General features: G+C 54.6%; 1 protein-coding gene across 1 annotated transcript in view; it reads right to left on the bottom strand.

Annotated features, from left to right (window-relative positions):
• UMODL1 (uromodulin like 1) overlaps positions 1 to 14,766 on the bottom strand; it is a 77,446-nt gene that overhangs the window by 28,337 nt on the left and 34,343 nt on the right. Inside the window, exons 9-15 of the mRNA XM_027551195.1 lie at positions 13,832 to 13,944; positions 11,658 to 11,877; positions 6,059 to 6,196; positions 4,048 to 4,675; positions 3,600 to 3,739; positions 2,717 to 2,974; positions 746 to 858 (exon numbers count right to left, since the gene is read on the bottom strand). Coding sequence (XP_027406996.1) covers positions 746 to 858; positions 2,717 to 2,974; positions 3,600 to 3,739; positions 4,048 to 4,675; positions 6,059 to 6,196; positions 11,658 to 11,877; positions 13,832 to 13,944 — 1,610 coding nt within the window. The remainder of the gene's footprint in view (positions 1 to 745; positions 859 to 2,716; positions 2,975 to 3,599; positions 3,740 to 4,047; positions 4,676 to 6,058; positions 6,197 to 11,657; positions 11,878 to 13,831; positions 13,945 to 14,766) is intronic.

Raw genomic sequence — 14,766 nt, 5'->3', positions numbered from 1 at the left:
GAAGTATCACCAGACATCGCAGCCACCAGCGTTGCTGAGGCTTCGTCCTGTTATGACTCCACCAATAGGTGGCGCTGCCAAGCTCTCTCAGTTCTGCATCTTAAACTCCCAGAGTAAGGAAATGCTAAAATATCTCAGATGTCCTCTATGCCAGCGGTCCCCAACCTTTTTGGCACCAGGGACTGGTTTTGTGGGAGATAAATGTTCCACAGACCCGGGGGAGATGGTTTGGGATGATTCAAGCACATTACATTTATTTTGCCCTCTATCTCTGTTATTATTACGCCAGCTCCATCTCAGATCTCCAGGCGTACGATCCTGGAGGTTGGGGACTCTTGCTCTATGCAAACAAGATCTCAACTAGTGCATTCTCTATTCATCAAAAGGTAACCTAACCACCAGCAAAAATAACATATTGCTACTATAAATAAATTGTAACAATGTACATTCTTAGGGATGCCAAAAAATGCCAAAGAGGTTCCAGAGTGCACTGCAACGAAGAGAAGGAAAAAGAAAACAAGGAGAAGCAGAGGAGAAGGTGTGTCCCTCATCTGCTGGTGTGTCTATTTAATGACAGATCGGAACACACAGGCCCCTCAGCAGAGCTGGATGCCCCAGCTTCCTTCAGAAACGAGGAGTCCGTGACCTTCCTCAGTCAAGTCTGAACCCCCACTGGCTTTCAGGATACTACCACCTCCCTCCTTCACATCCCAGGAGAAAATAAGGACCGATTCCACCAACTTACCGTCCTCAAGAAGAGCTCTAGGAAGGCCTGGAACTGCTCACTGCTGGTGTTGCTGAAGGATTCTAAATACCTGACGTTCACTATTCTGACTTTCCCACTGAGCTTCTGAGCCACTGCAGGATGGAGAATAAACATGTTTGCCATGGTAAGTGTCAGGTAACAGGTTATCATCTCTGTCTTAATAGTAGTATTTTCATATCAGTCAGGAAGAACATCAAAGGGAGGCTGGTTTGCACTCTGTAAAGAAGGAACAGCACCCAATGTGTATAGACACAGCCCCTCAGGTCCAGAGGACAGCGGGACAAAGCCTGGAAACAGAGACCTTTCTGGAGCCACAGAACCAGATCAGCCCTTGCAACCTGGACTCGTCCAGCCAGCAGCGACCTCCCCTCCTCCAGCTCACCGTGAACTTGCACTTAGCACCCTCACCCACCGTCTCCTCTCTAAATCCCAGTCCACAGTGAAGTTAGAGCATATAAACAAAAGTTCTAGACATTTCTGACTACACCCTAATGGGACATCTTAGGTATCACCCGAGGGGTGCACACCGCACCTTGGAGATGACTGTTACCAATTCTTTGATGGCTGCCCAAGATTTGATAACTAATCTGCAATACCAGGCCTGCCCTTGGCTGCTCAGGCAAGTTAGATATTCAAGAAAATATGTGGATGACAAATGCTAATGAGGAGAAAAGAGGAATATTACCTGAATATATACCTATCGACAAAAATCACCTTCACCTTGGGACTGCCCTGGTGGTCCAGTGGTTAAGAATCCTCCATCTTACACAGGGAACTAATACAGGTTTGTGTTAGTGGCTAAGAATCCTCCTTCTAACACAGGGGACTCAGGTTTGATCCCTGGTCGGGGAACTAAGATCTCACATGCCTTGGGGCAACTAACCTGTGCGCTGTACCTACTGAGCCCACACTCTGCAACTTGAGACGCCCTCGCGAGCCACAGGCTCTCACAAGCTTGTATAGAACACAAGCACCACGAAGGAGACCCAGACCCCCCCGCCCCCGCCTGCAAAAAAAAAAAAATCAGGTCCACCTTATCAGAGTTTATTAATACATTTGACTTGCTTAATTCTACTCCCCTCTCTCTTAGTCTGCAGCCCTAGGCTCAGGGTGGGCTCACGCACAGATCTATCCATCATCATCTTTCCTGAAGGCCGTGTCCACTAGGAGTGAGAGAGGTCAGAGGAATTGCATAGACCAGCACTGCTCAAGCGCCACAGTAGCTCTGGTGGTCCCGTCTACTGATGCAGGAAGTGAAAGAGACCCTGGGTCAGGAAGATCCCCTGGAGAAGGGCATGCCTACCCACTCCAGTGTTCTCGCCTGGAAAATCCCATAGACAGACGAGCCTGGTGGGCTACAGTCCACAGAGTTGCAGGGTCGGACACGACTGAGCACACGGCACAGCACTGTGCCCATTTCCCTGCCGTGTAGCCATAAGGACACAGGTGATCGAGGGTCTGCAGCCTCTGCAGAGTCTGGACACTGTGCAAAGCAGCCTCTTTGCCCACCACCTGTCCCTGAAATGGGGCTTCCTTGGTGGCTCAGATGGTAAAGAGCCTGCCTGCAGTGCGTGAAACCTGGGTTTGATTCCTGGATCAAGAAGATCCCCTGGAGAAGGAAATGGCAACCCACTCCAGTATCCTTGCCAGGAAAATTCTATGGACAGAGGAGCCTGGCAGGCTACAGTCCATGGGGTTGCAAAGAGTCAGACATGACTGAGCGACTTCACTCCTTCATTCATTTGTCCCTGAAATAAGCCCCCTCCCATATGGCCTTTGAACCCCAGCTGAGGAAGAAGCAATCCAGGTGTTCCTACACTGAGAAGAACGGAAAGCCAACATCCACACATAAAGGCAGCTGTTTTAAACCTTCACGCATTGAAAAGCTCTTTCCTACTTTTTCTCCTCCCTTTAAGAACCCATGGTGACATTGTTTCTAGAGCCTGTTACCTGTCCTCACTTTCAGCTGGGCTTTGGCACTTTCTTGCCCACATGCTCTGGCCACGATCTCCACCAGGTACAGGACGCCGGGCTCCAGGCCTGACAATGTCAGGCTTGCTTTCTGTGTCTGCAGGTGCATGGTGGGGCTCCGAGCAGAAACCAGGCTGAGCTGGAAAGTGGGGCGCAGGGTGGGATCAGCCACCCAGGCCACATGAAAGCCCGTGCTGGTCACGTTGGAGACAGTGACCCTTCCGATGGGGACAGGAGCTGAGAAATAGAATATAAATGCCCCTGATTAAAATCAATCCAATGTACCCAGCAACAGGAAGGATAAGCTTCACCCCACCATGCGGGGACACAAGCATCCTCAGGGGATGTCAAGTCCACTTGTCACCAGCTGCACGCTCGGGTGCAGGGTCCCTGGATTGCCCCCTGAGCCCTGGGCTCCCAGGCATAGCTTCCCTGCCCTCAGGTTGCTCTGTGTCCACCTTGAGGTCCCAGGACCTCCAGAAACAAAGTTTTCTTGAGGAGGTCCTGGGCGGCTCCTCCAGGGGTCCCCCTCCTCAACCCCCAGGCAGACTTTCCAAGGAATCAGCCAGGTGGCCATTGCTGGTCACAGACCATTCCTGCAGGTGACTTGGGGCTGTTTATGCAGGCTTAAGAGTTTAGTCTAGAATCCAGCCTTGTGCAGCAGAGGACACACATCAATGGAGCCACAGTTGACAGTGGGTTCCACGTGGACGCAATCCCTGGTCAGACTGGCTTGGGGAACTCACACAAGGGTGCCAGGGCTCTCTCCTTCCATGGGAGCCGCATGGCCAGGCCTGTTTCCTTTTCAGAGTGGCCACCTGACTCCTGGGGTATCACCCTGGACTATTGACGATGGCCAAACCTCTGCAGGTACTGGGTGATGCAGAGCTGCTGGGGGTGGTGCGGCTGCGGGTGGTGGGAGGAATACAGAACTGCTGGGGGCTGCAGCGGGCTTGAGGGTGCAGCCCTGCTGGGTTCTGTACCTGGGTGAGGGGTGCAGCCCTGTTGGAGAGGGGCAAAAAGGTTGGGGCCCAACACTACTGGGGGGAAGCGCCCCCGTGCTCAGGGCCCTTAATGCGACACCTGCTCAATTTCCTGCTCCTGCTGTTGGCCAACAGGGAAGCAGGAAGAGGGAAGACAGGGTTGGAGAGAAAGAGGAGACACCAAGTTCTCACCCTAACTAGACTGGGAGCTGGCCTCTCGGTGACTGGGTGTGCTGCAGTGGGTCTACACAGCATAAAATGAGGGCCCGCCCAGTGCTGCTGATGGCCCTGGACGGTGTGAGCCTTTGCTTATGGGAGCTCACACACCACGTGTCTCCACACAGGCCCAGGACGCGCTCTCCCTGCCACTCACCGCAGGCTGGGGTCTTCAGAGGCGCAGGCGTGGGGGCCAAGGGCTGGTCTGGGGAGCTGAAGGGCCTGGGGTCCAAGTTCTGTGCCCACGTGGGATCCAGAGGCGCTGGGGGTGTGTCCCTCACGGGGAGGCTGGAGTGCCACTCGATGTGGCCCCTGGGATCCGGGGCAGGAGTGGGCCAGAAGGGCAGCTCCTCAGTAGAGTTAGGGGGTGACTGTCCAGGGGTGTCTGGCAGGCTGTCCGTGGCCCCAAGAGAGGAGCTGTGTGTTGGCCCAGGAACCCTGGGGGAGAAGGCCACCCTGCTGGCCGTCCACTGGCCAGTCCCCAGGCCTGGGGCCACGCTGGCCTTCTCCATGCTATGCCCGGTGCTGTTACCACTGTGGCTGCCCAAGCCGCTGACTCCTCTCCTGGGTGGGAGCCCTAGGGTCCAGGCCTGGCCTGCTGCAGGGGTGCTCCATAGGTGTCCAGGGCCGGGGGACAAGGCAGGGGTCTCCAGACTGAAGGATGTTGTTTCTGTGCTGGGAACTGAGGCTGTGACCTCTGACACTGGAGATGGAACATCTGTGGGACTCTCCATGTCACCTGCCAAGACACAGCCAGGCTCAGACGGGGCATCTGGTCTACCCTGACCAAGCGTGCCCACCCCCAGGGGACCTCAAGAGGGACACAGGCTGTCCCATGGGTGATTCAGAGTGTTTAACAGGACCCATGTTTTTGGTTTCCCAAGAACTCTCTTTAAAGGCCAGGGGGCTTCTTCATTTGACCAGTGAGGATGCCCCTACCATGAGTAGGGGGTCCACCCAGTGACTGCAGAACCAGAACATAAATGCAGGGTTTGGTTCCTGCAGGCCTCAGATGGGTGCATCTGGCCCTTAAGAAACTTGGACAGTTTCCCCCAAATGTGTGCCCAGTGTGGGGGTTGGTGCTGGTCACTCTTACCAGCCTGCTGGGCATTACACGTGTAAGAAAGAGGATGGGAGGGGAGTGACTGTGTGGTTCTCAAGAAGCAGGACAGTATACACTGTAGGTAAGGACTAGAGGCTTGCTCCCCAGGGAAAAATTCTCTGCTGCTGCTTCCAGCCAGAAGGCTTTAGCAGGGATGGCAGAGCAGACAGGTGGCTGAGCATCTCCATTGCCCACCTGCCCCCAAAGCACTGTGCATCTGTACATGAGTTCCTCCTGCTTCTTAGCTCAGCACTCCAGGTATCCCCAACCAGCTGGTCAGAACCACACCCTATCCCCAGAATCTTGGGGCCAAGATGTGCCTAGAATGGGGCTCAAAGGCCTCACCTCGAGGCCTTCTCCATGCTTACCTGGGGTCCTACCCCTCTCAAGATTTGGGCCACCCAAGAAGGGGCCACCCTCTCCCTCCAGGGGTTTCATCAGGACTTTCTCAGGCCTTTTCATTCAAAACAATAATTTAAAATCATACTTTACAACTGTATTGGTACAGGGGCTTCCCTGGTGGCTCAGTGGAAAAGAATCCACCTGCCAGTGCAGGAGATACAAGTTCGATCCCCGATCCGGGAAGTTCCCACATGCCACAGAGCAACTGTGCCCGTGCAGCAAAACTACTGAGCCAGTGCTCTAGAGCCAGAGGGCTGCAACTACTGAAGCCTGAGTGCCCTAGAGCCGTGCTCGGAAACAAGAGAAGCCACCACATTGAGAAGCTTGTGCTCGGCAATTAGTGTACACGGCAGCAGAGACCCAGCACGGCCAAAAATAAATAAATAGATACATTTTCTGAAAACTGCCTTGGTATAAAGACTAGGTTCATAATTGACAGTTATTATATTAATTTTTTGTTTTGGTTTTAAAAGAAATTAAGCCATGCTCATAGGTCCCTAACGGTATGGTGGGCCCCAGGCACTGTTCCCACCCTGCTGGATGGAGGTCGGCCCTGCTCCAGCCCAGGCCCTCGGGGAGGGGGCTCCGCCCAGAGCTGGGGGTGGGGAAGGAGCGCACCGTGGCAGACCCGGCCGGGTCTGGAGGGGTTGGCATCCCTGGCTGTCCGGCAGCGGCAGGTGTAGGAGCCCTCGAGGTTGATGCACTGGGCTGCCGGCGAGCAGTCGTGCTCCAGGCTGTCTGCACACTCGTCCCAGTCTGCAGACAGGAGGGAGCGAGGACATAAGTGAACACGGCCACACGGTGAGAACACTGCAGAGGCTGCTCAGAGAACAGGGTGGTCGTGGCATCGAGCTCTCCGTGACCGTCTTTTCAGTGAACGCACAGAGGTCTGGGGCAGGGCGTCAGTGAGGCCCTGGCATCCAGCACCTGATGGGGACGTGGGGGGCCCTGCACAGAGCCCTCCCAGAAGCTTCCATCTGAACCAAGGACCACCTGAATGGAGTGTCTGCCTGCCTCAATCGCTGTCTGATCTGGAGGCAGAAACGGCAACGTCAGTTCCTTTGGGGGTACTAGTGCCCATGGGCTTCCCTCATAGCTCAGTCGGTAAAGAATCTGCCTGCAATGCAGGAGACCTGGGTTCACTTCCTGGGTTGGGAAGATCCCCTGGAGAAGGAGAGGGCAATCCACTCCAGTATTCTTGCCTGAAACATCCCATGGCAGAGGAACCTGGTGGGCTACAGTCCATGGGGTCGCAAGAGTCAGACACGACTTGGCGACTAAACCACCAAACCACCGCCACCAGCGCCCACAGGTGTGAATATAGTCCCATCTTGTGTATTCTTTGCTCCCAAGGGGCTGTCTCTTCTCTCTGATGTGCCAGCATCCCTTAATATTTAGTGTCTCAAGAAAGAAACAGGAAAATAACTGAGCCAGGTGGTGTCCAGTCACTACAACATGAACCTTCTGAGACCCAGGATGGCCCTTGCACACCTCCTCTCTGGGTCTGGGAAATGACCAAGAGAGACTCAGAGGCCTCCAGCCACTAGAAGCCCTGAACCTTCTGATCTGGGCAAAGTAGGCTGTTAAGTGAGCCCTGTAAATACCCCCTGCCTCCAGCCCTGTGAATCCCCCCAAAGCCTCCCGTCCTTTCTCAGCCAGGGCCAGCTTTAGGGAAAACCCATCAGGAGCATCCTCCCACCTCCTTCTCCCTCCACCCTCTCCCCTCCCCTCTTCTGGGCCTCCTGGTCACCCCCAGCCCCACATGCGGCCCTGCTGGAGGAAAGAATCTGATAGCTTTGGGCATGTTGACGCATGACTAATCAATAAGGTGCTATAGGAGAGTTAGCAGGATAAAACCTTAAGGAACAAAGACAAACATATATCACTTATATGGGAAATCTGAAAAAAAAGGGTATGAATGAACTTATTTACAAAACAGAGAGAGAGTTGCAGATGTAGAAAACCACCTTATGGTTACAAGGGGAAAGGGGGAAGGGATAGGCTGGGATTAACATGCACAGTACACACCCTACTGTATAATAAAACAGTATAATAATAATTAATAAGGACCTACTGCATGCACAGAGAACTCTGTGCAATCTATGTATATGTATTTCCAGCAGTTTTTCCAATAGTCAGGTACGGATGTAATAGTTGGACCATAAAGAAGGCTGAGCCATGAAGACTTGATCCTTCTGAACTATAGTGCTGGAGAAGACTCTTGAGAGTCCCTTGGACAGTAAGATCAAACCAGTCAATCCTAAAGGAAATCAACCCTGAATCTCATTAGAAGGACTGATGCTGAAGCTGAAGCTGCAATACTTTGGTCACCTGATGCGAAGAGCCGATCCATTAGAAAAGACCCTGATGCTGGGAAAGATTGAGGGCAGGAGGAGAAGGGGACGACAGAGGATGAGATGGTTGGATGGCATCACCGACTCAATGGACATGGGTTTGAGCAAACTCTGGGAGAGAGTAAAGATAGGGAAGCCTGGCCAAGAGAGGTCACAAAAGTTGGACACAACTTAGCTGCTGAAGAACAACAAATGTATATGTAAAACTAATTCACTTTGCTGAAACTCACACAACATTGTAAATCAACTACACTCCAATTTAAAAGTAAACAAAAATAAAATACTCAAGGTATATCTCCTGGGAGGAGCCAGGTCGGGGAACAGTCTTCCCCAGCCCTGGCAAACCATCCTTCAGGTCTGGCTCTGTGGGTCACTGCCTGTCCCAACCCCACTCCAAGAAGAACAGGTGGCTCTGAGCAGAGCCATCCTCTGCCATCAGGGGAAGCTGGGTACCTTGAGGTGGCTGACGGTCCCCATGAAGGGTGGTCACCAGCCCTCTGCACAGATTTCCCAAGAGCTGCAGAGCAGGTTCCCTGGCCAGGCTCAGGGTGCCCGAGGAGCCTGGACTTGGCCAGGCTTTGAGCGAAGATAAGGCAGAAAATGTTCACTTTTGTGCAGAGAAAGCTCTGCAGCCAGGTGCTCAGAGACCTGTTTTGTGGTTTTCAGTTTTGCTTCATGCGATCTTCACAGAAGACCAGCAGGCTCATCAGCTGATGCAACAGTTACACCCTGACCCTGGGCTCCCCACTGGCCCAGATCCCCTGGAGTGCTGCCCACCCTCCAGCCTGCAGTGGCTCAAAGGTGCTGATGGTTAAGGCCAGGGCCGGAGCCAGGCCAGCCGGGGCAGACGACCACGAGGAGAGTGGAGGCCCCACTGAGACCTGAGTTCAATCTGCAGAGCTTTGGAGGTTATCTAGGGGAGGTGGTTCCCTGTTCACTCAGCCAGCACAGGGCTCAGGAGCAAGCCGGAACAACTCTGGTCTTGTACCAAAGCCTGGGGCCGTGCAGGTCTCGGCTTCAGGCCTGTGAGCCATGGGAGCCGCCGTGCAGCCTTCGTGCCTCCCAGACCACCAGACAAGGATGCAGACAGGATCCCCTATGGGGCCTACGCTCTGCTCCTACAGGCAGGAGGCTGGGATGAGGGTGTGGCCCCCTGACCAGAGGAGGGGGAGGCCATGGGAGAGTTGCAACTCCCCATACAAGTAACCCTCAGGAATGAGGCAGGGAGGCCCAAGGACCAGCCACTCCATCCCTGTAAAGGCAGGCTCCTCGTGAGGCTCCAAGCTGTCTTGGAGGCCCCGGTGGCCTTTGGGGGTGAAGCCTGCCTGGCCAGAGCCTTCAGCCCTTCCTGGGGACTGACGCCAGAGTCTCACTCAAGGAGGCAGGTGGGCACAGAGATCTGGGTTCTAACGGCAGCTGGCACCAAAGGCAGCACCACTGATGGTGGTGAAAGAGCCCCATCAGCAGGTCAGGGGGTTGTGACAGTCCCAGGGCCAGGCTCCCCTGCCCACGCCTTCTCCCACTGCCCACAGAGGCGACAGGAAGGGCCTCTGCATCTGCGAGGCTGTCAGGGGTCCGTGGCCGATGGGAAGTTTTGGGGATCGTGGCTGGGCCTGTTCTGAGGTCACAGGAGGCGTTGCTGCCCGGGTACTGCTGGACCCAGGGGACCCCTCACACTGAACGGTGCCACCGTCAGGGCCTTGTTGGGCCGAGGTCTGCACACGGCATGACGGCATGCAGGGGCCACGTGGACACACGTGGAGGCCCAGTGGGTCGTCGGCACTTGGAGCAGGTGAGCAGCACAGCCCTTTCTGAGCAGAGTTTTAGGAAGGGGTGGGGGGCGAAGGCTGGAGAGACAAGGGGAACAAGGGGAAGGAGCAGGGGGGAGGTCCGGTGGGGGACCGTCCAGGCCCGAGAACTCTTCCAAAGTACGGAAGTAAGTCTTAGAGAAGCATTACCCCGACGTGTTGGGCGGTGCTGTCAGATTGCGCCGGGCACCTGCTAACTGCCCCCCATCCCCCTCAGCACTCCCTCATTTACCCACGAGGTGGGATGTGTCCTCGCCTTCCCATCTCCCAGGTGAGTACACTGAGGCCCAGGAGGCAAAGCCCCTTGTACAGTGGCCCACGGCGAGCCAGCATCAGAGCTGGGATTCCACCACAGCCAGCCTCCTTTGCTGGGTAGTGTGGACAGGATCCAAGAACCAGGGTGCTGCTCAACACTGGGCCTCCCCGCACATGTACACCACCCCGGAGGAAGACCAGGGCACGCGGCCACCCAGTGTCTTGGCGGTGAATGGACCTCAGGGAAGACATGAGGTCATGACAACATAATGGCCACGCTGCTGGGACCTGGTCATTTGCAAAAACCCTTCTTCCAAATACAGTCACATCTGAAGTTCTGTGTTCTCTTATCTTGTAAGATCACCATTTAACCCACAGCCTCACTTGACAAGGATATGGAGTAACCTAAGCCTTGATGCTGGGAGATGTGGCTGGGAGGCACCTCGAGGAGGGCTGGATCTTCCAAAGATGGTTCAGATCTGCCTCAGGTGGGCCCTGGGGGATCTACCACAGGCTGCCTGGTATCTGCCCTGCACTTGGCCTCTGAGCCCAGGCAGGCAGAGCTCATCATGTTAAAGAGGGCCGCCACCATGTCCATTCCCGTGGGGGTGAGTGACAGAGACAGCAGGCTAAGCAGGCAGTGTGCCCCAGGTGTGACACTCCAGCAGCACTTTCCCTGCCTTCATGGGTTGGGGGAGGTTGAGACAGCAAGCCAGAAGGGACTGAGCTCACAGGAGCTAGCAGTGCCCACTCAGGGCCCCGCTCCACTGAGGGGGACCAGCCATGCCCAGACTGAGCCCCACACAGGCTCTTTGATGTAGAGACTGTGGTGCCCTCACCACTCGAGGGAACTGCATCCCCAAGTGGATGGCGAAACCTTCCTGACATTAAGGCTCACTGTCTCTGTCATCTCTGTATCTGTCTCTCCAAGTCCCTGTCTCTCCCCAGCCAGTCTACTCTGGATCCCCTGTATCTCTCTCTCTGTCTCTCGGTGTGTCTGTCTCTGTCTTATCCCTGACTCTGAGCCCCCTGCTCCCCCATCTCTCACTGCCCCTGCCCCCGGCCTCCCCGCACTCTCTCTGTTTCTCCATCTCCCCCTCTACCCTGATCTGTGACTTCCTGCATCACCAAGTCAAATTACAGGTGTTTGGGTTAACGACATAGACCCCCATGCTGGCGAGTCGCACAGCGGCCAGCTGGCACTGGGCCCCCACGCAGACCCAGGAAGCTCCCGTTCTTGTGCCCCTTGTCATTCCTCCAGCCTGGTTCTGCCCTGGGTTCCAGGCCCACTGCAGATGAGAGGCTCCATCCAAGGGAGTAAGTGTCTTCAGGCCCCACGGGTCACTTCTTCTGTCAGAATCAGGAGGTGTGGGATGCATGAGGGCTCCATGGTTTGGGGGGGCTGGCCCCAGGCCCCAGTTCCCAAGGAGGAGCACAGAATAAGGACTCACATTTCATTTACTTTATCTACCTTTTGGGCTTCCTAGCTGGCGCTAGTGATTAAAAACCCGCCTGCCACTGCAGGAGACACAAGAGACCCAGGTTCTGTCCCTGGGTGGGGAAGATCCCCTGGAGAAGGGCATGGCAACCCACTCCAGTATTCTCGCCTGGAGAATCCCATGAGCTGAAGAGCCTGGTGAGCTATTGCCCATAGGGTCCCAAAGAGTCGGACACAACTAAAGTGATTTACCACCACCACCATCTACCTTTTGGAATAAAGTGAATGTTGACCAGAACTGGTGCAGCCTAGACTCAAGGGCATGAGGGTGGCATGCCCAGGGTGCGGGGAGAGGGACCCACCTTGCACGCGTGTCCCCTGCTGGTCAACCTGGAACACGGTGCTTGCCCACAGAGCCGGGAGCAGAGGGGCCAGTGTGGACACACCCACTGGGAACTCAGAGTCCCATACGGTCAGCCTGAGCCTCACCACCACGCTTCCGGACTGGAGAGACACGACCTGCAGCCTCAGCTTCCCTCTTCGGTACAAGTCGGAAATGGCCGGCGGCAAGGAGGCAGCGACCTGGCCCGGGAGAGGCGACAGATGCTCAGATGGAGCGGACTTCTCCATCAAGGTCTTCACCACTCATTGAGGCCCCCGGAGTGGCACAGGGATGGTGCACAGAATCCACGGGTCCCCTTCATGACCGAGAGGAGGTGCCCTCACCCACCTCTTGGGGCAACAGTGTCGACCCCCAGATGACTGGAGCCCTGGGAGAGTGGGCCGGGCCTCATCAGTCTTTCTGAGGATGCTGAGACCACGACAGCCAACTCCCCGTCCTGCAGCCCTAGATCCACTCCCTGTGACCCGGAAACTGGTGTGAAGGTTAACGTGTGTGTGAGAGACAAACAGAGAGTTGGGTTGACTGGTGGGCTGGTGGAATGACCAAGAGGGGCAATCTCATGGCTGTTTGGCACTGCCCCCCTCCCTGGGCTGTATCCCCAGGAAACACAGGTACAAACAGGTGCTCAGGGCAGCCTGTGCCAGAGCAAGGAGACCCCAACCCCTCCCCACCACTCCTGCACCCACAGGCCAATCACTGCTAAAAAGTAGGAAGACTTCTCCAAGAAAGGTCAAAAACTGACCCCCGCCCCCGCAGGTGAACGTAGAGAGGCAACCCTCCTTCAGGGTGTCCCATTTCCACACATCCTGCAAGTGGAACTTGCAGAACTTCTTTCTTGCTCCAGAATATCTTTCCAAGACACATGTGGGATAAACGCCTTGGGAGAGAGAGAGGATGGCCCGATTCAGACCAAGGGCAGATCTATTCACTGGCTGATGTTACAAAGATAACGTCTCTTGGGAGCTCCCTGGTGGTCCAGTGGCTAAGACTCCAGGCTCCCAATGTAGGGGGCCTGTGTGCGATCCCTGATCAGGGAACTACAAGCCACATGTCACAGCAAAGTAGACATAAAAATAAAAAATAAAAGCAAATATATTCATTGGAAGGACTGATTCTGAAGCTGAAGCTCCAATACTTTGGCCACCTAATGCAGCAAGCCTATTCATTGGAAAAGACCCTGATGATGGGAAAGATTGAGGGCAGGAGGAGAAGGGAGTGACAGAGGATGAGACGATTGGATGGCATCATTGACTCAACAGATATGAGTTTGAGCAAACTGTGGGAGATGGTGAAAGACAGGGAAGCTTGGCGTGCTGCAGTTTATGGGGTCGCAAAGAGCTGGACATGACTCAGCAACTGACCAATAGCAACAAATATTAAAAAAAAAAAAAAAAGATAAGGTCTCTTTCTGCAAGGTTTAGGCAGGTTTGCATGGGGACTGTCAGCAGTGATGCAGAGGTCCTACATGTGCGTCAACCACATGCAGAGGGAACCAGTTTCCCTCTGTGTCACCTGCTCGGGACTTGGGGGCCAGCAGGGGACCTGGCACCCATCTGATGCTCATGCTGCCTGCTCTGCTGTGAGCAATGAAGTCCTTATCTCTGATCCAGGCATCTCGCATCCTCTGCCAGCTTCCATCCAGTAGTCTAACTTACCAGCTTGCAGGCAGGGTGAAATCCTAGACTTTTCGTAGTTTCTGACAGTTCAGCATTTTGTTCTTTTCTCCTACTCAGCTTATGAGGATAAATGGTAGTCACTACTGGCCCTGTTCTCCCAAGCCTTGTGCTGCTGACTCCCCTCAACCCCAGGGAGGGACGGATGCTGTGATCACTGGTAAATACATCTTCAGTGAAGCTGCCCCAAAGCAGGAGGGTAGCAGCCCCAGACCCCCCGAGATGGAAGGTTCAACAGAAAACCCAGCTAAGCCATCAAGTGGTCCAGTCCATTTGAATCCAAGATACTTTGGCCCCAAATCTAGGTAAGTTATCTATAAAGGGGACATTTTGAGTAAAACCACGGGATTTGAGACTGCCCCCTCCCCAGCCCTGTTGACAGGCACTCGTCCCACACTCACATTGGTCACCAGTTGGGTTCCTGGCTCAGACCCTCGGAAGCCCCTCTCCCAGGCTTTACCTCATGCATCAGTTGCTGGGAGAAGTCCTGGAACTCGGGGCTCCCACGGTCCAGCAGCTCCTCCGTCACACTGTGGTTTAGAATCCTGACCATGACCTCAAACACTCGGGCATCTGAGATAGACGATAATGTGAGTCAGCTGAAGTCCGTGAGCTTTTCTGTTAACATTTTCCAATCTCCCTTACTCTTTGGAGGGGGAGGCTTTAGAAAACAGATTGAGGCATGTGTCTCCGGTTGGTGGCCACATTAGGAGAAACCAACACAAGGAATATGATACGTCTGCACTGGCATGATGGAAACTCAGACGCAAACACACACCTTTAGAGCCAGCACAGGGGAACGAGGTATAAATGTCACACAGTTCATAGCAGCGGGAACCGGTCAACCAGCCACGTAGCCTATGAAGACCCCTCCCTCCAGCAATCCCTCACAAGCTGTGGCCGCTGCTTTCCTTGGCCTGGATCACAAGTGCATGTCCCACCCTCTCAGGTGACCAATTCATCCTGACTTGCCCAGGAGTTTCTGGCTTTCCAAAAATAAAATTCCCACCTCTCCAGGGCCCACTCCAGGGCAAAATGGTAGGGTTGGTCACCCGACAAGGAAAGCATCCTTTCCTGTGGACATAAGGGAAGCTGGAAGCCTCAAGGTGGGATGTGGGAGCTTACGTATGTCTCTTTCATTATCAAAAATGAAGCCCACGCCCACAGCAGATGCTGCAGCAGCTCTAATGACCTATAGGCCACTCACACTTCTTTCCCACCCTGGCTGTCTCCACTAGCCAGCAAAGGCAGAATTTATCACCGCTGCACATACACAGTCCCAGAAATGTCCCCAGGTTGAATAGTGCCCATTTCTAGACCAGGACTCTTCTGAACTGTCTCCCACCTCAGCAAGAGAAACGAGTGAACCTTGAGGCCCAGGATTCCCGAGCCCCA

This window comes from Bos indicus x Bos taurus, chromosome 1, assembly GCF_003369695.1.
Source record: "Bos indicus x Bos taurus breed Angus x Brahman F1 hybrid chromosome 1, Bos_hybrid_MaternalHap_v2.0, whole genome shotgun sequence".
NCBI classification, from domain to species: Eukaryota; Metazoa; Chordata; class Mammalia; order Artiodactyla; family Bovidae; genus Bos; species Bos indicus x Bos taurus.
This window is presented reverse-complemented; position numbering and strand designations above follow the sequence as displayed.